At 39.1% G+C, this 26,642-nt stretch overlaps 2 protein-coding genes across 3 annotated transcripts in view; both read right to left on the bottom strand.

The window, feature by feature from the left end:
* The window catches only part of abl2 (c-abl oncogene 2, non-receptor tyrosine kinase), a 24,331-nt gene extending 5,166 nt beyond the window's left edge, over positions 1-19,165 (bottom strand). The window contains exons 1-10 of one of the 2 annotated variants that reach the window (XM_079466643.1): positions 18,023-19,165; positions 4,003-4,167; positions 3,446-3,741; positions 3,062-3,334; positions 2,644-2,728; positions 1,644-1,821; positions 1,331-1,515; positions 1,085-1,237; positions 884-973; positions 562-723 (exon numbers count right to left, since the gene is read on the bottom strand). In XM_079466643.1, the coding sequence (XP_079322769.1) occupies positions 562-723; positions 884-973; positions 1,085-1,237; positions 1,331-1,515; positions 1,644-1,821; positions 2,644-2,728; positions 3,062-3,334; positions 3,446-3,741; positions 4,003-4,167; positions 18,023-18,260 (1,825 nt within the window). In that variant the 5' untranslated portion in view covers positions 18,261-19,165. Of the gene's footprint in view, positions 1-561; positions 724-883; positions 974-1,084; positions 1,238-1,330; positions 1,516-1,643; positions 1,822-2,643; positions 2,729-3,061; positions 3,335-3,445; positions 3,742-4,002; positions 4,168-4,892; positions 5,052-18,022 lie in introns of those variants that run through there. The other variant, XM_079466644.1, reaches the window with a different exon arrangement.
* soat1 (sterol O-acyltransferase 1) lies at positions 19,165-26,642 on the bottom strand. The gene is made up of 16 exons (XM_079466653.1): positions 26,464-26,642; positions 25,942-26,069; positions 25,013-25,071; positions 23,863-24,005; positions 23,686-23,745; positions 23,184-23,291; positions 22,811-23,093; positions 22,356-22,434; positions 22,182-22,263; positions 21,888-21,933; positions 21,648-21,777; positions 21,448-21,545; positions 21,256-21,354; positions 21,027-21,162; positions 20,633-20,778; positions 19,165-20,528 (listed from the first exon to the last, which is right to left on the bottom strand). The coding sequence occupies exons 2-16, from the start codon at positions 26,060-26,062 to the stop codon at positions 20,451-20,453; spliced, it is 1,668 nt and encodes a 555-aa protein (XP_079322779.1). The 5' UTR covers positions 26,063-26,069; positions 26,464-26,642; the 3' UTR covers positions 19,165-20,450.

The following is a 26,642-nucleotide window of genomic DNA, read 5'->3' as shown; positions in this document are numbered from 1 at the left end:
AAGATGCAACAAGCACAGAAAAAAATATATAAAATAAATTTGGCATCTTAAATATTTATTTTCGTTATTTAAATAAATAAATAAAGTTTTAAATGGAAAAACGATATGGCACAAAACATAAAAAATGCTTTAATTTGTGAGTAAGGTTAAACAATATTAATATTTTACATGGATAATATATGGATACACATGCAGTTGGTGAAGTGCTTGTGTGGATACTTGGGGTTTAGGGGCATGCAGTAAATGGGGGAAACACAACAGGCAGTAAAATCAGATGAGTTAAATGGATAGATGTGTTTATATACACAAGACAATCACACCACGAGAGAGCAAATCCGTTGTGGATGAGCGCATCAGACATTTTATGTCTTCAGACTGCGACACATTTACATGGGGATGAATACATGAAGGCTTACGTAACACAAAGTTTTATCCCAGTAGTTAAAACATATTCTGTATGCATGTTTTATGATTATATACGGTGTTAATCGATCAAGAACACCACTCCCATTCTCTTGAGCTTCTTTTTGAGCCGAGCGTGCCGGAGTTGAGCCTGTGTACCTGCAGGGCCGAGGGGTCCCGCCTCCTCCATGTTCTCTTTGTTCTCAGAGTGTTTCTTCTGCCCACGAGACTTTGAGGGCAAGAGTGGCATATCGTGCCCGAAGGAATGCACGAGCCCACCCTGCCCACATGAGGCAGTTTTACACAGCTCTTCTGCCACTTCTGGAGAACAAGATTCAGAATTGGTTATGAGAGGTTCTGGTGTGATGAACATGTGCATTTATTGAGTAACATTCAACAAAATAACATTGATGTACTGTGGTACTGCAATGGTTAAGGAATTTTTCCGAAAGCATATTCAATATGGATAATGCTGTGGTACCTTCTGAAATGCTTGAGTCATGGAACATGGTCTCAAAGGCTTGGTGGATCTCAGAAAATGAAGGCCGGTCCAATGGACTCCATTGCCAACCTGCCAAAACACAATAAAACATGACTCTGTATAGTGACCGAGGGCACAATAATTCATGTTCTTGCCTAACTAATGTAATCTTGGATCCATTCATATTCTCTGAGTACTCACAGGCCCTCATGAGCTCGTACACTTTAGGAGGACAACCTTCTGGCTGCTCCATGCGATAGCCCTTCTCCAACAGGTCGTACACCTGAGATAGATCGATTCCAGGGTATGGAGACATGCCGTACGTAGCAATCTCCCACAGTAACACTCCAAATGCTGAGCAATGTAAAAAGTTTATGTAAGTCACAAAAAACAGAGCAAGAAAAACAGACATGAATAACAATATAAATGGTTTCATTAGCAACTCACCCCACACATCTGATTTGATGGAGAAAGTGTTGTAAGCCAGACTCTCTGGTGCCGTCCATTTGATAGGAAATTTGGCCCCCGCGTGAGCGGTGTAGGTGTCGCCCGTCATCAGACGACTCAGTCCGAAATCAGCCACTTTGACCACGTGATTCTCTCCAACCAGGCAGTTACGAGCAGCCAAGTCCCTGAAAAAGAGAGAAACTGTATACTTAGCACAGCATGTACGGAACCAAACTAAACACAGCTGTCACTTCCAAAACTGTGCAATGTTTATACGACCTACTTTCATTTATCTCTAAGGAGCTCTCCTCACCTGTGGATAAAGTTCTTCTTCTCCAAATACTCCATGGCTGATGAGATCTGAGTGGCCATGTATAGCAGCACCACAGCGTTCACCTGCTTACTGTCACAGTCCCGCAGGTAGTCCAGCAGGTTCCCGTGAGGCATGTACTCCGTCACTATGTAGAATGGAGGCTCCAACGTGCAGACACCTAGAGGACACAACAGAAGGACAGATTAGTATCATATAACTTGCATATTAATTGCTGTGAGGTTTAAGTACTAGGGGTGTGACGAGACACTTGTCCCACGAGGAGACGAGACACGTGACTGGGTTCACGAGACCGAGATTAGATTTTAGGACTTTTTTAAAGAAATCCTCAATAATGAAATATGGGAAGAGTTGTCTTTTGTTCACACGAAATGCTAAGAATGTAGGCACTATCAAATCAACTTGTACTTTATGAAACAAACTTCTATTTTAACGAATAATATAATGCAGTAATAATCAATATGTAAACACTGTCAAATGTTTACAAACTCAAATGACAGGCACCAATTGCACATAAATTATACTTTGTTTTCTTAACAGGCGCAGCTTTAAGTAAAGAGCTGTGGTTGTTTTCTCTACTGTATATGCTTTTGCTGGTGTTAGCAGAGGTGGCGATCAATCCTCCTTCCTCCCCTGACTGAATCCTCATAGCCTTCAGAGAAACAGTTAAAACTACATTAACACATCGTGTTTTATGCTTACGTTGCACATATGTAGGAAAAAAGATGATCTGTTTCTGAACAGGTTTGCCTGTGAATGTATTTAAAATAACAATGTTAACTTGCAATTGCTTTACTGTACTTGTGGTACAGTCAGCTCAGCCGCGCGCTCCCAAAGTGCTACTGGCAGCGCAAATTGCTGTACAAACTAGTGCTTATTTGTGAGGCGCTGCAGACCCAAGAGACGCACGCGAATGTTGAAACCCGTCCGTCTAGACCAGTCGGGTCTCGTCACATCCCTATTAAGTACTATATATGCTTACCGAGTAACTGCACTAGGTTGGGATGTTTCACCTCCTTCATGACTGAAGCCTCCTTCAAAAACTCTTCGACTTCCATGGTGTCCTCCTTATATTAAAAAACGGAACAAAAAATATTTAAAAGAACGAAATATCTAAAAATACCCAGTGACTGCAGTACTATTAATGGCCACATGGTGGCACAAGAGCACACTAACAGTTCTTTATAGCACTCTTAACAGAATAAACCAGAGGTCTCCAATCCTCCAGATTTTAGCTCCAATTAAATTACAAACATGCCGGAAAGCCTAGATCAGCTGCTTCTTGTGTTTGATTAGCACTGAAGCAAAAGTCTACACTGGCGCTCCTGGATCAGGACTGAAACCCACTTCCGGATTCAAAAAAGTGGGCAGAAAAACATTCGAATGCGTAAAATACCAACCTTTAGTGTTTTAACGGCAACAGTGAGGTTGTACTTCTTCCAAACGCCTACATACACCTCTCCATACTGGCCTCCACCCAGTTTGTGCTTCATGGTGATGTCTGTGCGTTCCATCTCCCACTTGTCGTGGATGGGCGAGACGCCGTAGACCGTTGGCTTGTTGCATTTTGGGGCGGGATAGTGCAGTGTGGTGACCAGACCATCGGGCACTGTGGAATGATGATGAACCAACTCTGCCAACGTGCTAAAGCGACTCTCAGACGTTACGTAGACCTGAAAAAGAAAACCGATAGAGATCGATCGTTAATACAGTTACAGGTCTTCACTGCTGCATCGAATAATTGTGACATTTCTAGCTCGTTTCCTCGCTGTGCCCAGTCCTACCTTTCCGTCAGAAGCCGTGTTGATCCGGTAGTGATAGACCCGGCCCTCGTAGCGCAGTGAGATGGACAGCTGGCCAGGACTGCTCTCGCTCTCCCTAACCAGGAAGCTACCATTGATCAAACTGCTGAGCAGGTACTCGGCCGCGCTGCGGGACACGGGCCCATGGTACCAGCTGTGCTTCTCCAGGCTATTCACGGGGGTGATGTAGTTACTGGGCACCCAACCCTGACCGTTCTTTGAACGCACCTCGCTCCACTCACCATTCTGGTTGTAGCCCAACACTCGCAGCTTTTCTCCTGAGATGAAACAAGTGAGAGCGTTAAAGGGTTGAATTCTATTAAAGATAGGCTATCTTTAACTATTACTATCTAGACCAGTAGAGGGCGCTTTACTTTTTTTTAAGAAATCCAGCAATCACCAATAACTGTATCGTCAGTATATTAAAACACAAGGTATAGTGAAACTCAGTGTGATACTATGGAACACATATGTTTGTGGGAAGAGCATTTAATGCTCAACCATTGTCTATTGACATTTCTTGCAAGCCAGGGTTATACCTTTAGTGATGCTCAATGTGTTGTCACCGCTGGCAACAAAATCATAAAGGGCAACAAAGAGGTTCGGGTCGCTCTCCGCAGCACCCAGCAGATTCTCTTTGGAGCTCCAGCGTACCGCCTCGGTCAGCGCAGACGAGTCCAGTCCGAACGGCCTGTGCAGGGCTTCTGTCAGAGAGGGAGATAAGAATTCGATGAGTAACAGAAAACCAAAGGGAATGCCATACTTTACACGAGGTGGCCTTCTGGGAAGAATGCGCAGAGTCAAAAACAGGAGGGAGGAGTAACAGAAACGTCAACTAGGAAAAATATGTGAAACCAGACTAAACCAAATAAACGCAAGTGAAAAAGAGGAGGAGGAGTGACTCAAAGTGAATCAGGTCGGTCCTTACGACATATGTACCCAGCCTGACAACAATGGCTTCTTCCAAACCATGTGAAAAAAAAACATTTTACAATACGAACAATAAATAAAACACATTTGTAGGAGAATATCGGAATCACAATTTTGGAAAACATTAATACAAATGATAATAATAATAATAATAATGAAGTAGGTCTACTTGAATTAACCAATAAAAAAAAGCATTCGAAACTACAGACATACGTTATGACAACAAAAATACGTTAAATACTACATAAATACTAATTTATATGTCGATTTTGTGAAACCTTTTCAAATGTATCCATTGATTCACAACAAACAACTGCAAAAATACTCCCTTTCCAAAATAATCAATCCAAAATAAACAGAGAAAAGTTAACCATACAAAACCCAACAATCACATTTCCCTCATCGTGAAACACCAATATATAGCTGATACTCCGTTTTGGGTATCGAAACAACACTGGCTATGAATTCCTGTCAGGATGCTGCTGACAAAAACATCTACCTGTGAAGCAATAGTGATCCGCATCCTGCAGAGAGGTCAGGCTGGTCAATTTGGACCTCTCTTCCTCAAAACTGCTGCTGGACAGCAGGGTCTTCAATGGCATAATCTAGCAGTGCTAGACTGATCTTGTGTACGGAGTGCTAATTCAGTTCTGTCTCTATCTGAGAGAGTTTGATGCCTGAGGTGTCTATAAGGAGGGAGGAGCATGCCATAGATTCGAGGTTGGAAAATGAATGTGGGAGAGTCTCCACGCCTTGAGCGTGCCTGTGTGTCTACTGGTCTTCCTCTACAGCTGTCAGGCAGCCACAAACACACACGCACAGCATGTCTGGGCAGCTGCCTCGCTTTCTGAAGACCATTGTGAAACAAATTCTGCCTCCAAGGTTTATCAGACCATGTCTCTCTTAGTTCTACTGTAAAATACCCAATACGTAAGTTGGTATAAAAAACGATTCCTCGAGTCCAATTCGAATACAAAAAAAAAATCGTAGAGGCAATTTGTGTTGCTTTGTTTAATTCATTTAACTACACTTCACGGCGCACCATTATTACTAACGCACAGCCCGCTAAACTATGTACATGTTACAGGGCTCTCAAGTCTATTCACACGCTCACACGCATTTCTAATGCTGATAAAGAAGTGATAGCATATTGAAACGGTGAACTGCTATTGTACTTCAACCAGAGGAAATTATTCAACATTGATCTGCTATATGGCCGATAATTTATTGAGCATCGTTTTTTTGTGCCATTTCCAAGCTATATCATAAAAATATCTATATATATATCCATATATATCTATATCATTACAAGCTACGATGTCCAAAAACATGGTATTACGTGCATTTTATGTATATGGAAGAAAGCTGTTAATAGACGATTCCCTTCTCCGGAAGTTTAACGCATTAGCAACAGTCAAATTATTCACCGTGAACTTGCATCATAAAACCAACCGCCACACAAAGTGAAATGTGACAAATCCCTACAATACTCACAAACCCCTCAGAAACCGAAGAAGCATCACAAAAACACCAACATGATGAATTTAAGTCATACATAAACCTATTCAATAAGTTGAGGGGACAAACATTTTAAAACATTAAACAAAAATATCACAATCATTATAGAAAATAGCCATGCTGACACGAAGGCTGGTATTCTTGCATAACTTTTATCTTCTAAATGCAATAAACCTGCTTGAACATGCCAGCAAGATAAATAAGGCTCTAATGGTTAAACCGACTATGCCACACTGATTCACACATCCACACTAAAACACAGCCCCACCTTTATTCCTGACCAGCATGCAATGTTTCCCACTCCTGGTCACCTGGCTGAGCCACAGTTCCCAGTACATATTCCCAGTTGCAAAAATAACGGTTGATGGGAATCCGCTGTATGTCTAATCCTGATTTTGGGTTTTATTCACGCCAAGACAATGAGTAGAAAATCTGACACGTTCCTCTCGGTTGAGTCATTTCAAGAAGGCCTTGAGCCGATGTCTCCGGTGTGGGTTTAAACTCAGAGTTTCCAACCGTGTCGTTGGAATGCCAATCCGGCTCTTTTGCGGCCGTCCATGCCAACTGCCTGGAGTAAGAAGCGTGCACATATGGGCAGAGGGAGTTCTGAGGGAGGTCATATTGTGTGTGGGGAGGCATGTGTGGGGCCTGTAGGTTTTGGAAGGGGGTCGAGCAGATGGTTCCATTTCTATACCATGTGTTGTGCCTACCCAATCGCCTCTTGGGAGAAGCATGGAGGTGTGGAAACTGTACTGCAAAACTCATGTAGTACATTATGTACCCCAGAGTTTTAAGAATCAGGCAAAATGTATTAAGATGAGATAATCGATTACTCAGGTACACCCAAAACCTCTTAGCATTGCTGGAAAAAATATAAGAACAGAAGTTACAATGCTTACAACTTGTGCATTTCATGTACTGTAAATGAATAAAAGCGGTACAATAATAATATTAAAAAAGAAATTACACTACATTCACCTGAAATCAAACTGATTGATTTGGCAATTGACCCGCATGAGGCAAGACGCATGCCCGCATGTGTCTCCCCCGCGTGTGCTCCTCAGCACACATGCCATATCTCTGTGTGTCATTGTGTGTGGAAGCTCCAGTGAGACAGCTGGGGGTATATGTGTGTATGGAGAGTGAATGGACAAACTGAACAGTCTGCCCTGTCTAACCTCACCCGATGGGAGTCTGACGCAGCTGTTGCGCTGGGCTTAGCCCAGCTGCCCTGCCACCTCTGTACAGGGGCAAAATACCACCAAGGCATATATGCTTATTGATAGCTTTATAAAACGGAATATGTGGTGATGTCAAGAGGATATACAGCATTTTTGCATTAAATAAACTGCAGACCTCTGCATGTGTTCTTTCACGCTGGTTATTAGCGGAACCACATGGTTCAAAGTGGTTTAGGTCGTTTATCAGCTCAACTTTAAACTGTTTGGGTAAATTGTTAATTTGGTAGACCATCTTGGACAATCTGGTTACAGCTCATGTTCCAAAACTGATAGACCGGTGTGACGCCCTCAAGACTGAGATAGAAAAATCTGTGATTATAAAAAATAATTAAAGATGCCTGGATTTGCTTAAAAGGTTCATTATTACAGTTCAGTTCTCATCTTTTAGTCAAATGTTATTAGTTATATTATTACATGAGGCTTTTCATTCTGTAATTGAATTGTAATGAATGAACCCTAATATCCGATTTACTGAGGTTTTTTTACACATTACGGTTTGTGAAATATATTGACAATAAATTAGGGATGCACCGATAGCAGTTTTTCTCTGCCGATCCGATTCCGATACTGAACTTTCAAATATCGGCCGATACCGATCCAAATCCGATATCAGTTATTGTTGACCTTTTAAGGTTTAGAATGTCTGTAACTCACACAGTCATTAAATTTATCTGCTTAAAGTCAAGCTTTGCATATTCATGAAATACATCAAAACTTAGATAAATAATATACACAGTATGACGGACATCTTTATTAAGAACACTGTGCTAAACTTATAATTGAAATAAATTATATTTAATCAAGCTATGGAGTCATCCAAATGACAATCTGTATTTTCCAACCATCCAGCATTTCTTTGATTGACGCTGAAATCACGCTGCTTCTGTGTGATCCTCACAACTCTTTAGCATGTAGCACAGCACTCTGCAATGCGTAACCAGAATCCATCCCATGCGCGGTTAAACTCAAAAGGCAATGGGACACACGTCGGAGCTCCAAATATTAACAGTGAAGCTCAAAGATTTTACATCTTTTAACTGATCCGCAACATGCGACGACACTAAAAAATAACTCGGGCAAAGCTGTTTCAGAAATGTATTTACGCGATGGTAAACTAATGCGGTTCAGGCGACGGAAGCCTACATTTTCCACAACAGAGAGAGGCTGATTATCTAGTACAATAAATTCCACAACTTTTTCTGTGATTTTTACAGATTTTTTTGTCGTCTTTGTTAAGTTTTTCTTGCCTTTGAAATAATTCCTGCAAGGTTTGGTGCTTTAATTCGTCCTTTTTGCGTTTCGCTTGTACAAACTCTTCGTGATCTTTTCCGTGATGCTTCTGAAGATGTTTGATTAAATGTGTCGTGTTGTAAAGCGCAACAGTACTTACACACTGCGACATCTTCAACGCGCTGAAATTTCCATATAGGCATAAAGTTGGGTCCTGAAAGGTCTCCCCACTAAACTCGCCTGTCGGGCCATTACACAAAATATATTTCAAAGTATTTAATCATTATTTTTAAGTAAATGCATTTTTCTCAAAATAAACGAACGTTTTCTATTTACTTAAATACAGCTCCCCGTTCAACAATTGCTGGTATCGGATTTGGATCGGTTGTGCTGACTCGCGCAAGATCGATTCCCGATCCATTCAAAAAGGTATGGATCGGAGCCAAATCCGATCCAGAGTATCGGATCGGTACATCTCTACAATAAATTAGTCCATGTAAAAATATCCATTCCATTAATTCAACTTTGAGCTCATTTTGCTAAAAAAAATCTAAGTTCATATAATGTACATTTGGTTGGCGCCTTAAAAAATTAAGTTCAATGAAATTTGCTTTACAAAAAAAAAATTAGTGTGAAAGTTTTTACAAAATCTCATCAACTTAAAGGGATAGTTCAAAGAAAACTATGTCATCATTTACCTTTATGAATTTCTTTGTTCTGCTAAGCACAAAGAAAGATATTTGGAAGAATGACAGATCTCATCTCCCATTGACTGCCGTAGTAGGAAAAATAAATACTATGAGAGTCAACTGGAGATGAGATCTGGTTGGTTACAGACATTCTTCCGAATATTTGGGTGAAATGTCCCTTTGAGTTGAGGAGTTTCACTTCATTTTTATCATCAAATTTAATAAGAACCACTGGCAAGAATGTAAAAGAATAAGATAAAAAAGCAATAAGTTGTAAAGCCAATTTGATTGTACCCAAACATATAAAGCAGACCATGTTAAAAGTGCAGGGAGTTGTATAAAACCTAAGTAACAACAATAACCAATGGGGTTCAACCCCCCGAAACCCAGTAAAGCGACTTCTCATCTGCCTGTCACCAGCTCTGGAAATTCCAAGGCACAGCTTCCTAATGTTACGTTGGAACGAGACAAGTACATGTGTCTTGATGGAATTACGTCCCACATTCTCGCAGGAGGAACAGCTTTGCTGAAGGACAAACACATTCCCTGATACAGCAGTGTTTTCTCTGGACTCTGAAGTACAGCATATGCGAGTCGACAGGTGGACATGACACACTAGTTCCACGTCTCCTCACCTGTTGGGCTGTTAATTGCCTGCATGCATTGCCATAATCACACATTTGGCTCGAGAAGGCACAAGCTTGCTTGTTTATCTGAAAGTGTTCAAAACAAAAGCAAAACGCCGGTTCTCATCTCAGCAGAGGCCGTGCGACACAGGACACAGGATGCTTATTTTTAGACCCAACAAAAAACAAAACTATCTGCGCATAAATACCATCAGAATGATCACACTGTGTAGAAGCACAGACAAAGGAACTGGCGAAACAATAATACCTCAAACAATGGGGCCACTATGAAGAACAGATCCTGCTCATTCACAGTAATGAAGATCCAAGAGCACTCGGCATAAATACATGTTTTACTCCACATTACAAGTAAATGGCTCTCCAGTTGAACGACTACACTGTAGTATTCAAATCAATATAGAATAAATGTCGATACAAAACAAAGGCAATGAAGCACATTCAATGAATTTACACTTGTTAACACTTTGTAAACAAAGTGAAATTGCGGAATACAGGCATTAAAATGGAATTTGATGTATGACACGGAATCATGCAAATGTATAACTTCTTAATCAGAAAATAACACCAATAAAAATAAATTTGTTCTTCAAATAACATGTTTTTTTTATTTTCTATCTTGTTTTAAAGGTTAGTGAGTATCGTGTTAAATAATCGGGATCTCAATATTGGCCAAATAATCGTGATAATGATTTGTGTCATAATCGAGCAGCCCAACTATGTGGGGATGCGAACACATCTCCAGAGCTGCTCTTTATTTCATTCGCATTTCACTCCAAAGCTGCTTGTGCTGTGTTCAGAATCAGGCGATTTCCCACAATCCCAAGTGCATTATTTGTCAGCAAGTTTGTCTGGTTGATGGCCGACGAAACCATTCAGGTTGTGATTTTTACACAAACAATGTTGCAGTGATTAAATGATTTATCCGTGCACACAATATAATTTTTTTTATTCATTTGCACTTGTAATCTTTAATCAAAAACAATGGCCAGGCATTTTTTGTTTTGTTTCATCGTGACTTTAAGAGTTTACTTCATGAGCCTTTCACAGATCATTTGAGTGAAGCCACTGCCACGCACTAAAAAGTCCACAAGACACACCCACACGAATAAACTATAGTGTATTATATTATTTCCTTTATTAAAGTAAATGTACCAGTAAAATAAAAATAATCTTAATTTAAGTAGCTGTAAAAAACTAATGAAAAATGTTTTTAATGCACTGCAGACGCTGATTTTATATGAACATAGTTGTTGCCATATTTTTATGTTTTTTTACTGTTATGTTCAAAAACACTGTAGTATCTAGGTGTTGTACTATAGTAAATGATTTAATGCTATAGTATGCTGAAAAAGTAACACAGAATGCAGGAAAAAAGTTTGGGAAAAAATCTAACTTATTTCATAGGGCCCTATATTAGCATCTGTTTTAGGGCATTCAATCATCATTGGTCAGTCAGGACAGATTGTGCCTCACACCTGGTATTTACAAGCGTCACACATGCGTCTTATGTGACCACTTGTGATTAGATTTTTCTTCATGAAAAAAAGTCTCATTACAGTTCACATGAATAATAGTTTGCAAAGTTTCAAAAAGTTCCTATATAAAGATTACAAAAGACAGAAGTAGATAAATGTACATATAAACACTAAATTACAGCTGTTAAAATATAATTCACCCACAAAAAAAGTATTTGTATGCTACCGTACTAAAAGCGGATACAGGACATTTGAGAGACGTAGCACAGGGGTGAGGTAAGAAAAAAGTATCACTTAAACTTCATCCAAATGTTTTAATACATGAATAAATCAATTAGAAATTAATACAAATTATTGTTTAGATTGAATTATTTTTATTGTATATGTAAGCTCTCTTTCTTGTTTTACATTTCTGAACATTTAATTTATTAAACACAAAAATGATATATTGATCAGTTAGATTGTCGCAGTCTAGAGCCCAGTGATAGCACCTTCACATCACATAACATTTATGTTTACTGCATTAAAAAACATCAAATTGCTTCATCACCTGTGCCAGGTGGACTTCTGAATGGTTTCGGTGGCCATTAACCAGACAAACTTGCTGAAAAAGTATGTACTTGGGATTATGGGAAAATGCCTGATTCTATTTAGACATACAGCTTACACAGCTAATAGCACAGATACCATGATTTACCAGTTCACTGGAGGTCTAATGCTTCTCCCATGGACCCCATTTTGCTTTATGCTGCTGGATCTGAGAACCAGGACACTAGCTGAAGAGGTCAGTGCAGCCATAATAATCTTTAATAATCATATAAAGTTTGTCTGACAAAACACTGTTTGACAGCTGATGAATATTTCAACACAGTGGTGTCAGGGCAGTTTTAGTGACTTTTCACCTGATGCAAGAAAACGTACAGTTTTCTATGAGGAAAACTAAGAAAACTGTTTGTTTCTGTGGGTTTGATGAGGAAAAAAATGATCAGGCTAACCCAGGCCTGATAAATAAATGTGAAGAAGATATACTGAGCTGAAGTTATTGGGAAAGTAATAAAGAAAAAATCATTTAATTGTGTTACATAAGATGATGTACAATGATTAAAAAGATAGAAAAGATGCAAATGCCTTCATGTTCAAGCAAGAATATCTGCAAAGGCTTTGTGAAAAAAACATAGCCTTAAGACACTCACAAGCCCCATGTTCCCAAGTTCGCTTTTCACTAGAGGAACATCGTGTTTGCATATTTCACATTCAGCTGTTTTCAGGTGCTGTAAATCCAGCAGGCACCAGCATGTGACTGGGTGCATTGGGTTATTTGTTATATACAGACATACATTTGTTATTTAACTATAAGAGTTTTGTATCGATCAAAAAGAGCAGGATATGACACACACACAAAGAAGCTACCCTATTCAAACACTCAAGAATACAACGTAATCCATTTCCAACCTTGCCCTTTCTACACAGCCATTTATCTACCGGTCTACCCTTTTCTCTGAGTAATTCTACTCGTCCTGCTTGAAGGTAACATCCAAACCTTTGGTTCCTCCCACTGAACAGTCACTGTCTTGGCTTGCACTGTTGCTTTCCCCAGTTGCCACAACAGAACGGGCAGGAGGGAACGCATCCGAACACTTGCATCCTCCACCTAATGGAATTATTCCAGCCAAACCTATCGATTTCCTCATTCATCATAACATGTGCTGGTGTGATCATTTGAACATGATGCCCAAACTAATAATGTCAATACGCACATAACAACAACAGACTAAAGCTAGCAATGCCAATTGTGACGCTTCATGTAAACTGAATGTCACGGTGTGACCAACCACCGGCGTAAAATATATAATTTTTTTACATCTTGTGTTGTGAACACAACATAATGCACGAGAGATCTTACATGTTTAAGCCAATCAACTGCACTGATAATGTCACGGATCTATTATAGCTCCTTAAAACACACAAATGTCTTTTTAACACCTTTTAGGATGTCACATAAAAGTGAAATTTTCAGATGTTTCTTGCACCAAACCATTTCAATGAAACATGCACGTTCATATTATAAGGGTATATAGACAAAAGCTCTGTAGCCATCCACAATTCATCCAGACTGCTGATGCCAGTAAGCTCCTTCCTGTCGGGCTCCCATTGACCCCTTGATCCAATGCAGAGCCCGGATCACATCAAACCTAACTCATAAAGAACTGCAAACATAGACAGATTGAGGAAGATGATACCCTCCTTCTCTAGAGGGTTTGATTTAGGGCTGTCACGATTATTAAATAATTGTCTTATCGCGATTGTTTGACCTCATCACGATGGTTTCAGATGATCGCAATTATTGCACATCTGTATAGAAGACACTAGGGGGGAGACACAAAAAATTGCATATTTCAGTGTATATATTGGAACTAAAGCATGGTAGTACTTGTAAAATGTAAAATCATAACACACTTTATAAAAAAACTAAAGCATATACCATAACAATAACCTGAAGTTCAAATATAATATTATTTAACATAATCTCAAGTGTGAAAGTCTACCAAAATTGTATTAACATAAAAGTAAAATGTTATTGTAGTTATTGACGCTTTTATCCAAAACGACTTAAAAAGAGTTCGGGGAGCAATAAGCGATATGTCATAAAAGAGCAAGATTACATAAGGTGCTAATAAAAAGTTACTAAAAAGTTAATAATACAATAAAAAGTTACTTCTTATCATATTTGGAAAATCAGGTTCCAAAGCAATTTTACTGACAGGTATGCCCACCTTACTTGCGTATACATTTCAGCGGTCTTAGTATAATCGTGCCACGAGCTGAGGTAGATTTTTGGGGGTGTGGTTACACGAGGTGTTTCAGGCAGATCTGGGTGAGCGTTTGCTTTTAAATAGAATGCATCTTTTATTCGGACACATTTTTGCATGTCTAATACATGCATGAGCAACTTATAAACCCCCCAGACACAGAAAACACGTATTCGTGCCACTAAGACCCGATGTATTTCCAAAAAAACAAACATAGTCTTATAGTTCCAAAGTTGAATAAAAAATGTATGAGAATTAAATGTCAAAGCTCTAAAACAGACACTTAATCGTCAAAGCCCTAAACAAACAATTAATTATCATAATCGTTATGATTTATTAGACAATCGTCAGCCAAATTTCATAATCATGACAGCCCTAGATTGATTGTTATTAGGTGTTTAATAAATATAATAAACTAATGTGAATGTAAAACAATGTGAACAGATTTTAAAACTACATTTATTCCTATACCAACCTCTGTGATTGTAGACTTTTCCTGTGAAACACACGCAAACACTTTTACACTAAGCACGAGCACCACAGAGATCAAGATGAAGCATCTACTCACACAACTTCAAAACAGTTTAAAACACTGTGAAATGAACACTGATGTTGTTTTTAAAGCTAGGGCGAAAACATAATATAGGGTTGTATTGACCTCTAGTGGTGCCATGCAGTCTAAATTGATTTTTTTTTTTATTCAGTGTACAATGGGGATGTCACAAACTTTAAAAGAGATTAAAGAGAGGTCTCCATGCTTACTGTCTATGGATGACTTCAGTCAAATCTCTAATTTATCAAAAAATGACTGTTTTTATCTAATCTCAATCTGGTCCTTAATTCCTATCAGTTTACATCTTGGGTATTTCAATTTTTCTAAATCAAGCTTCAGCTCAATATTGTCAATAGTGTGAAACACAGTATTACATTTAATTTACATTTGTCAATAGTTACATCACACCAATAGAATCCAAATACCAGAGTACACTATTATAGTTTCCATTAAAACAAATACAACTCCCATTATAACCCTTAAACGCATAAAGCTTTCTATTGTGTTAGTGAATTATTAAAATAGTACATTTTTATGAAACCTAAGTATTTGGGATTTTAAAAACAAGTAGAAAATGTGTTGAATGTTTCATTTCAAGTGAAATAAGCAAAACCATTTGTTTGAAAAGCGGAGCCAGGCGTGAGTTGACAGAGCAGCAAGCCTCATCCATATTGCCAGATGCGCTTATGGAGACTTCCGGTGTGGAGCCGGACTCAAGTTTAAATGAGATTTACGAAACAGCCCTTATGTGCGCGACGCGTCAAGTCCAAGCGGCTTGTCCAGGAGACGCGCTGCACGGGGCAGAGATGCCGCACACACAGCCTGTTACGTAATGCTCGTTTCCCATGGTAGGAACTTAAGCATTCGGCTGTTTGCCAGAGGGAGCAACAAAAGGTCCACCCTGTTCTGCGCTCAAAATCAATTTTAGGTACTTTAGACAGCATTAAGTTCAGGACGGCACTTTGCATCACCCTACTGAAATAATAAATGCGTGCTGCTGGTACAGGTTGATAAATAAATGAAAAGGAACTGGTCCTGTGACCTCACAGAGGAAGCAGAGCGACTGACTCACTGGCTCTGTGTGGCTGATGGAAAGAAGCAGACAGAACCTCTCATTTATTCATCTAACCGTCCTTCTCAGCAATTAAGAAGAAATCGTCACGCTCATTTCCAATGTAATTCCACTGGTTACATTAAAGACAGAGATTCTTCAAGATCTGAGGGAATTTCTCATCGAGCGTGAGATGAGTCATCCGACCGTGTCCTAAATGCCCCATTGGCCTGACAGAATTTGGGGAACCGGGGGAAGAACTGGTCAACGTTCCCGTATGTCTCTCTGCGGTCATCATACATACAGCTATTCAGAGCATCCAATTCAAGTCATCTATATGGCCACAAGATTTAACTGTTTGTTAACGGTTTGATATTTTAAAGCATGTTAGAAATCAAACAACGACAGTTCCCATTCACTTCTATTGTACGGACACTGGACACCCAAAAGTGGTTTGATTACCCACATTCTTCAAAGTATCTTCTTTTGTGTTCTGCAGAAGAAAAAAAGTCATCCAGGTTTGAAATGACAATAGGGTGAGTAAATAATGACAGAATTTTGGGGTAAACTATCCATTTAAACATCGCTGTACAGTTATTATCCTGATGAGTTTCTACCACAGCTATACGTTCAGCTTTAGGGGAAGTAAGTAAAAATAACTCATCCGTGACCCCCGCTGGTCAGCGTTTCCAGCCATCGGGCTTCACTGTCAAGATGTGACAACATCCTCTTTGCAATCAGTCATCGCATCACATGAAGAAGTGGACATCACCGAGCGTGAGCTCCAGAGTTAGTACAAGGTTGCACTGAGAACTAACACAGATATTCTTTGGTTTTTTGAATTTCTACAACATGCATCTTATGCCAGTTTGTGTGAAAGTACCCATGAGCTACACGGTCAGAGATGGCTGAACGTTGTTTACTTCCAATAAACTTTCAAAGCCCTTTAAAAAAGATAATGCAAAACAAAAATAGCATACATTATATTTAAAACAAAATGAGATTAGTTTTCCCTGAAGGGGCCGGCCCATTTAGGGACACCATTACAGCAAATTTCATCCCGTCTGAATCAAAAACATCGCTGATATTCTAGCACAACCCCTGTGAAGTTTACGGAGCACAAAAAGCTTATTGTGACGAGAAATGTAAGGATGTCCGGAAAAGAATGACTGTGAATATTTAAACTAATTTTACTTTAAGATGTCAAAGCTCAGTTACTTTTTTGCCAACTCTGGGTAAAATAAGTTTGTGGTTCAAGCACAGCTGGAGTGAAATGCATTCTAAATCTAAACCGAGTCTGATCACAGCCTGCTTAATTATAGGGTGTTACTAATAATTACAAGTTACTATAATATGTAATTTATCACATATGCAAGTCTTGCTTGGTTTAATCAGATCCCACAAGCCTCAAATCAACACAAGACACTCCCACATCTGTCAAAATTACAGACACTCATTCAACCCGTGTAGTGTTAATGTCTCATCATCTCCCTCGCTGTGAAAATCACATTTCAACCAGTGCGATAACAAACCCTGGAATATGATATGATTTGTGTGAAGATAAACCTGTGTGACACATTTGCGCAATCAATGCTACACCAACAGCATTACACTCGCTCTTGCATTTTTGTTCCTGTCAGAACAGTGATTCAGTGAATTCGCTCTAAAGCGAAATCCGAGAAAGTGCAGGCTTCCCCGGCAGCTTTCCCACCAGGCACTTCTTCAGAAGACAATAAATGCCAGTGCCTATCAAATAACAGAGGCATCAGACAGCATTTCAACAGCGAGGAAAGCATTCTCTCTGATCTTTATCCTCTCAGTTGAGTGACTGCCTTTTACAACCACGCTTTTCTAATTCAAGATGAACAATAATGCCAAAACAGGTCTAAGCATTTTAACAAGCATGTTGTTTGATACATTTCAGTGATGACTGACAAATGTCATTTATACTTTTTACAAGAACACATGCTGGGGTTTAAACCTACAGCCTCTGGGTCGCCAGTCCAAAAAATGGAGGATGACTTAGTCAGTTACAAAAGGTGTCAAAATTATTCTTGCAAGAAATACATGAATTGGATTGATCAGATTTCAGAGGATGCGTTTCAAACCTAGTAAGTAGGGTGCTTTCCTAGACAAAACCTAGTAGTACAAAACAGCACGCCTATGCATAAAGAAGCTTTGAAACATTACCATCAATGCCCAAAGCGTTAAATTCCAATTAACGTTACAACAATGGTGCCTAGATGGGCAGCCCACTACATTTTCAAAACACCCTGCTGGGAGTCATGGATTTCGGTCAACCCGTGCATCTCATCTTGGCGGACCGCACATCTCCCTTCCAAACATTACAATACGGCGTGCAAACCAAAAACCTGCAGAAGAAACATAACTGCATTCACCTGAGTGAAAACATACCTGAATGTTGAGTGAATATATTGACCGAGGGATCCGGCATGATGTTAGCAGCAGCTGCAGACACAGCGGTTCTTCCCGGTGGAGTACCGGTGATGTTGCTGCCTCCGTCTCGCGGTCTCCTCCCGGAGCCGCCGGCCCGGTTTGCTCTGCACTGTTGCTGCAGCTGCTGTTGCCCCTGTGGCGGGGACTGTATCCCCGCGGAAGCCGCTTCTCCCACGCGGCCTACCTGTTGTCCCATCCTGCGAGCGCTCTGGGTGGGAAAACAACACAGATCCGTGGAAAGACCCGCAGTCCGTTTGGATCGCTCACATCCCCCAACGAAACCCGTCTGTTCTGCTCGGGACGACAGTCTTCTTCCTCTTCTCGATCACCCCTCCTCCTCGTCTTTCTCCTCTACCGGACCGGACCGAGGTCCGCTAGCTTAGCTTAGCAATCTGTGTGTGTATGTGTGGGAACCCACCCACCACCTAACGGCACACAGTCAAATCGTCAAACTCTGGTAAATGGCACCGGATAAGCGGTGTCGTGGAACGGGAATGTGCTAAACGTCGGCCCCCGTACGGTTTATTTTAAAAGGGACCCGTTTGGGGTCGTTCCGTTCTGCTCCTGCCGCTGCGCGCCCCCTCCGCCGCCGCCATCTTTACCGCAGAATCGGTGGCGTGCGCTTATCCAATGACGGAGAACGCGCAGCGCATCATCTCAGTGATGCAAAAGAGTCGATTCACCGAATCACTGCTGCCGTGACGTGTGTATGGGATGTTTTGACGTAACTGTTGAGTTCTTAATTTTATTTTTTGGGTATGAAACATATTTGTTATTATGTGAATAAAGACACATTTTTCATGTTCGTTTTTTTCATAACGCAGAATGTTTAACCCTTGACATGACCTAAATCCTTCTTACGAAATTACTTGTTAATGCAGTTATTTAAAGTTGTCAAAACTGTAAAACAAAAATATATAATGTAGAGTTCTCAGCATTTTGCATATTGTTTTTGTTATAGTATTGTTATACAACCTTTTTTTGCCAAATAATCAAATTGGTCCTGACGACTTTTAAATATGTGACTGGGGCTATGCATTGCTTTATCGCATTTTGTGGACATCGTCTAGCCTAGTACTGTATACAAGACATACACATACTAAAGTCAATAAAATAGTTTATTTGTCCATTACAGAGCACGTTGTGACTATTTTTAAAATTACGTTATATTATTCCATTATTTGTACAATATAATTACAATTACCCGGATAAGCGGTAGAAAATGGATGGATGGAATTACAATTATAAAAAAGTGTTATAAAATCTACAATCGAATGTCCTGGTAATTACAACAGACTATTTACATTAACAAGACCCACAAAAAAAGAAACTGTAAAACACTAAGACATGTGCCAAGTGTTCCATCACCACCTGTTGGTCATAACAGTCATTGCAGGTGCATGTTTAAATACATACTTTGGAGTGAATCTCAGAAATCTTCATTTAAACTGGAAATAATATTTACCGAAGCCCTTACATTAACAAATTACGTTCTGAATGAATCACAAAAAAATGTGCACTTTTATAAAAAGAATCCCCTGTAATGTCCCAGTAATGTGAAAGGGCTGTGCTTGAAAACATGGATCACATGAGTGCAGCCAGCTGCAACATCTTAATGCAGCCAAAAACATTACATCATATTGTGCAATAAATAAGCTCTAAATCACAGCATTTCGTAATTTAGTATTTCATAAAACTAACATTAAACGGCACTACATTTCATTCATTTATACAGAAATCTTATTCCAGAATAGTCAAACTCAACTACTGTAAGTGAAATAGTGTTAACAAAATGAATAAGACATGATAATGTTAAGAAATTCTTGAAACCTTAAATACTGATCTTTAAAATGGCCCATCACATCAATTTTAATAAAAAAAGAGTTTAAGGTAAGCAGTATGGGACAAAATGTGAATTTGTTGAGGTTCTAAAATTAGCAGCCTGGTTTTCTGTTGAACAAGACAAAACTAGTTCACGCCAAAACCAGTAAAGTGAAGTGTATTATCTATACCGGTCATGTCACCTCAGTATTGTCTCCTGTATTTGAAATATATTAGGCTACATTCAACATTCAACAGCACAATATCAAATTCTATCAATATCAACGAATACAGTGAAATAAAAATTGAAATAATAAAAATGGTGTTATTTTATGACCTCTGTCATAAGCTGCAAAACATTGTGAAATGCTAACTAGACTTAGAAATTTGAAACCATGATATCATCATCTTCAGAACATGATATATTCTATCATTTACATTGTAGAAAACCTCTTTCCTTAGGTTTGTTCAATATGATTGACTCTTTGATTTTGGTCATAGTGTATGGCACATTTCAAAACGGTTGAAGAACAGGTTGACCTCCTCTCCATTCCCTCCAATAGACTTAGTTAGCACCCACAGCAGTATTAGACTGTGGATAACAAGTCCAGGATCGAGGCTTTAACAAGTCTATGAAAGAGGGCTGTGGAAACAAAAGGAAACCACAAATATACACAATAAATGGATCAATCCACTACAAGTCATTTTTTCACAGATGAATGTATTAGACACCCGTCAATTGTTTACCTCTTTTATGGGGCAGTAACGCTGTGCGTACCATTCCTGAGAATAGAGGCAAATGAGAACCCCCTGACCGAGGAACAGTGAAGTCCACATGATTACGTTCCAGATGGGTCCTTTTCTCTGGTCGTGAAGGACAAAGTTAAACACCACTGAGAGAAAAAATTCAGAGAGAGAAATAACAATCAATCACATGTTGAGCAGTCATGCGAAGTTGAGTGACCCAAAAGAAATCTGCACTTTACACCACAGATGTTTTAATTCCATATACCGGAAATTCAACTTAAATCAGTTTTAAATGAACTACTTGAACAACATAGACCACATCAAAGACCACCTTCAAATGGTTTAGACTGCTTTGTTGATAGAGATTTGACAATTTAGCAAATTGTGTTCTTACTTCCAAAGCACATGAAGAGGCAGAAGAGGACAGGGTAGAAGAATCCAAAACAGATGGCCAAAACATACTCGTGTACCACAGCAGACACAGTAAAGACAAACAGCATGGCCACTGCACGGAAACGCCTTTGTGTCATCTGCAGAAGTGATCAAACCACATTACAATTCACAATTACTGGATCAGAAAATCGTTTTTAGGCTTTCTATAATCGTTTAAACTAAGGACTTACCCACATGAAGTCCCTGTAAACGTAGTAATACAACCAATCGTGAACCACAACATTCCAGGTACGGTAATAGTTAGCAAATGAAGTGGAGTTCCACCAGTCCTAAGAGAAAAGCTCATTTTTGAAAATCGCCTTATGAAAAGATTATTTAGGACTCTAAAGTAGATCTAGTAATGCGAATGTGTCGTGTCACACCTTGTAAAACATCCTGTCTCCAAATCGCAGCATCTCGGCGAATGCATTGAGCCAGCAGTGCAGAAAGGCAAAGAACGCCAGTAAAAGCACCAACACACCTGCACAAATATCACAGAAAATTGTGATTCAGAACAGTTTTTTTTAAAGAAAAGAACATGAGGATGTGCAAGAATTAAATTTGGTACAGTATAACAGTGTACCTGGCAGTATAGAGTTGAAGACACACAACACCATGACCCTCAGATCAAAGAGCTGCATGCTGATATTGTGGAACTGAGGAATGCACAGCCGCACAAATACATAATAGGCATAAAACAAACAGCCCAGAACCTGGAATGACAGAAACAACATTGTTAAAACATTTAAGCATTTCATTAAGTGTATATTTTAATATGCATTATGTAAACTTAAAACATAAAAAGCACTTCTAAAGAGCACACCTGTAAAAACTTTGTAGCCACATAGCCCCAACGTATACATGGATTTCTACAAAGACAAAACAAAATAGGTATTTAGAGTACTGTATGTTAAAGGTCTTACTATATCGTCATATTTCATCAAAAAATCCTGCAGGGTGTGAAGGGAAGTTGGTGTTGCAAAAATTGGAGTGTTTCATGTTAACATTAACTTAATAATATTAAGAATGGAATTACTACTTTTATATCATACATAGAATGAAATTAAACATAAAGCTACAATGTCTTTAGCTTTTTTACAGAACAGCTGCAGCTTACCTGGGATAATTGTCTCTGTATATTAAGGTGGGGACAAAGAGGAAATAAATATATTGGTTCAGCTGAGGCACAGCTACCGAATCTGCAAAATAATCCCCCAAAAATGACATATCAAATATAAAAATGAAAGTATTTGTTTATGACATTTTGTTCATGACTTATTGAAGATCTTACTTGATCTGGTTCGTGCTGATGATAGTACTCTTGGCACGTTTTCTCGGATGAAGGAGTGAGTCTTCATCATCAATCTTACCTGTTTAAAACCAAAAGGTTTATTAGGAAATTTTAAACGAAGGACATTATGGCAATGCTAGATCAATACCTTAATGTATGTCTTTTTTTGTTCAATTGTTTTGTAACAATTTCATATTTGTATCCATAGCACAAATCATTAACCCTAAATATAAGCAATAATAACAGTCCCGCTTGCCTTACAATAAAAGATATAAAACACGTTTAAATCAAGCAAACCTTCATACCTTTCATCACTTTGGCTGAACATTTTAAATAAAACTTACTTTTTAGATCTACATTCATTAATAGCTGTTTACATAAAAAATGCAATTCGCATTGAAAATACAGATAAAGAGAGCAAATTTACAGCACCTTTTGCCGTGGTGACCACATACCTGCTCTAGAATAAGAATAAAGCATGATGCAGGGGGAAGGCTGTTCTTTAGCACCACATATGTGGGCAAAAAACCCAAACACAACCCCTGATACAGCAGCAGAAGGGACCCAGCGAGCACAGTCCACAGGGTCCCATGGTTTGACGTTTTATACACACTGGCCCAGCCACTCAAAAGAACGAAAGGAACCACGAGGACAGACAGGAACATACCCATCCACGTCACGACTACTAGGGGGAACTGGCCGAATGCGTACACTAACAGATCAAACTCTAGCACCAGTCTAGACAGATGGAAAAAAAAGAAGTAGGAAACGTCATTCAGAAAACAACATTTAAAAGCAAACTGTTATTATGTTGATAACCGCTCTGACCTGCCCTGGTCGATGAAGTCCACGATGAGCGTGCTAAAGATGCAGAGGATGAGGAGAGCGATGAACATGTGATAGATGGTACGGATGTGGTTCACCTCAAACAGATCACTGCAGAACGGAGACATGGACACATGTATTCATGCAGTACGTCTCTGTTTCTGACCATTCAACAAATAAATAAATTACGTATAAAGACATTTTTATACAATCCACTGTGGTGATCCACAAGGAAAGAGACATTCACCAAGGGACTGTTCCTTTAAGGGGGTGTGTTTTGTGTTAAGTGTTATAGTTTTAAGTGGAGAGTAAAGTTGCCTCGACGCATCTCCGTCTCCTGTCTCCTTATTTATCACACTCCACACCCCAAACATTGTGATGACAAAAGGACAGAATTTATATAGGTCAGCTATCCAAATGAATCCATGTATCATATCCCGACTTGAACACAGACTGAAACACATCACAGATTTCACACACATCTGTATTAAACCTGATGACTTACTCTAACAGAGACCGGCGAATCACAAAGTGCTTACTTTGGTCCTGAGACAGCTGCGTGTGCCTGCAGGGGCAAAGAGGAGATCAAACTGATTTACAAAGAGCATAACTGAACTATAAAGTGAACTACGAATTAGTTCTAATGCTGTCTGTGCTACAGATCTGAAAGAGATTTCAGTACCTGTGCTTACTTTTCTCCTTATCCGAGGGCTGAAACACTGTGTCCACATGAGAGGAGTTCAAACTGGCAGACTCCTCGATCAGACTGTCTATGAACTCATTCACCTGAGCGTCAAACTGCCGCATCAGATTGGCTTTCAAATGCTGAAAATCAATCAGTTTATTAAACAAACCCACCGCAGGTTAGAGTCGTACAAACATGAAGGTAAAGTTTCCAGAAGGTCTTATGACCTACTAGCTCCCAGAATAAATCTTTCACGCTTTCTGTTAATGAAGTCATATTCAAGATAAGACCTTTTGTTATTCTTTGGATGCACTTTGTCTTTGAAAAGTATCACATTTGATTTGAGTTCCTATCCAGACAAGTAATCTCGTATGGATAAAAAACACATCCTTCTCTATTCTTGCTACACTTCCCTTATGGTTTACAAGCACTTCCTCAGCAGACCTCCAGAATTCACGTTGATCCCTTGTAAACAAAGCAAAGACAGTCTCACTTTTAAAAGCATGGTTTGCGACCCACACTAGGGGGGCCTAACACGTTTGAGAGCTCCTGTATTAGGGTATTAACCATGGTATGATGTTCTTGTCATATTTTTATCTATTATCTATAGTCACGTTTATCTATTGTTCAAAACTACATTTATTTCATTTTGATATTTTGTGAGGGTGTATCTGTCCCAAAACTGTAAAAGAAGTAAGCCTGAGAAAATAATATTCATTTTAAAGATCTCATACCTTTTAATCTATATTAATGATTAAGATGTGTTTTTAATGTAACTTTTTATCATTAATCCAATTATCATCGACAATGAATTATGAAATGGATGTTTTTAAATTTTTTAAACATTGACCAATACCGATACCAATATGAGCTTTCTCATATTTTAAACATTAACAGAGACTTGTGCTAAGAGAGCAAAACTTCTTGTCTGATAAAGATCTAGTTGACAAGATTAAGTGTTGGATGAGTCTACAGTATCTTTCACTTCAGATAAACCAGCACAAAGCAGGACAAATATTTTGAGCTTCTAAACTAATCACGACTTGTATCTGTATATCTTGTTTTGCATGTCTACAATTGGAAACCACCTGATGTGTTTTAAACCAAGACAATAGTTTAAACAATGCCTGTGGGACAGAGATCATACCTCAGCTTTCTTCTTCAACTCTAGTTTCCTGCTTATAATGTGCTCCACTTCCACTGTCCCTGTAATAAGACAAACATATTTGAAAGAGATCCTTCCAGTAAAGAGTAAAAAAGATCCCAAACGTCTGTGCATATTTAAAAACAATTTTAGACATCAAATATTTGTAGCTTTTTTTGCCCCCAATAATTTGACAGTTGTGCCGTTCATGTTGTGACACCAGTGTGTTTGTATCCTGGTTACCACACTACTAATATTTAACTAATACAGCATAATGCAAACAGAACATTTTCATGCATTACAGGGCAACCCCAATAAGTTACAGCAGGACAGATGAAAATACAGTATATACAGTATATCTCAGTGCCAACTATGCAACAGGTCATACGGTACACGGAAAGGGTTCAAATGATATCTAAAACTTACCATACACGTAAGATTACATTTTTATGGAAGATTATTCTAAGAATTATATTGCAAGCTTACCGCAATGGCAGGGAATTACATTTGTATCTACTAACCAAGACAAGACAATTATCCAAATCAGGTCACATGGCAAATCACATTGCAGTCTATTCATTCCAACATTCGAATGGCTTGACCATTTTAACTCGTGTAACATGTTCAGGAGGGTTCTTTTGACTGTTACTATGGTTACAGTTCATCTTACTGTGACTACTGTTTTAAAGCAGTGAATAAGGTAATGGAACAAGTTCAGCACTGAGTCAGAATAGATGACAGAGATGAAACATGTTGCAATTGATTACAGGGTAAGAGTTCAATGACCTGATTTAACCTCATACAGAAAAAAAGCCTGGCCCTATATTAACTCACTATTACACCATGGTTGGATACATAACATGATAAGAAAATGTCACAACCACATTCCACCCCGAAAGCACAATATACAATTAAACGAAATCAAGTGTTACCATTATTGGGGCAGGAGGGCTCTCCAGTTCCCTCGGTCCCTGTGTCGTCCCGTTCTGATGATGGGACATTTTTACGTGACGTCTTGCGACTCCGCGTGCCACCAGCCCCCTCATTCACCATAACGACCCTGAAACCAGTCAAATGTAATGTATAACATGGAAATAAACGCATGGAAATGTTAACGAGTAAACAATACAATACAACAGACTTCAATTTGATGGGGGCAGTTCGGCAACAGGGATACATCTATTAGAAATGTAAGAGCAATGAGTAATAACAGTAAAACGGAGTCTTGCTTAACAACATGAATGAAAAAACTGTGATGATGCCTTACGTCGTCAGTATTTGTACATTACTGGCGGAAAAATGCGCAATAGGCAATGCAACAGGCGTGAGATTCGGTGATCGTGAACACGCCAGACGATCACAAAGCAGGAAATGTTTCAGAGCAAAATTAATGTTGTTTATTTAATGACTCCTTCCAGACCGGGAAAGACAAAATAAGCATCGAAATCACTTACTTCTGGTATTTTCTTCCAAAGTATGCGTCTCTTCAATAGTTAGACGTTACAAGACAGTCAACATGTCCACTGAGGAAAAGCACATATGTTGGTGTGTGATGGAATGAGTTAAATGTGACACTGACAGCAGGCCTGCTGTACATCTACTGACACAACAAGCGCTCTCTTCTTCTGGGAGG

This window comes from Barbatula barbatula, assembly GCF_947034865.1.
Source record: "Barbatula barbatula genome assembly, chromosome: 11".
Lineage (NCBI taxonomy): Eukaryota > Metazoa > Chordata > Actinopteri > Cypriniformes > Nemacheilidae > Barbatula > Barbatula barbatula.
Note: the sequence above shows the minus strand (reverse complement) of the source record. Positions and strands in the feature narration are given on the sequence as shown.

Excerpts from the sequence above, each read along its gene's own strand:
- soat1 (XM_079466653.1), bottom strand. The coding sequence starts at position 26,062 with ATGGTGAATGAGGGGGCTGGTGGCACGCGGAGTCGCAAGACGTCACGT. Across the intron at positions 23,094-23,183 it reads GACTTCATCGACCAGGGCAG|ACTGGTGCTAGAGTTTGATC; the intron begins GTCAGAGCGGTT and ends CCATCTGTCTAG. Across the intron at positions 20,779-21,026 it reads CCTCTTCATGTGCTTTGGAA|TGGTGTTTAACTTTGTCCTT; the intron begins GTAAGAACACAA and ends TTTTTCTCTCAG.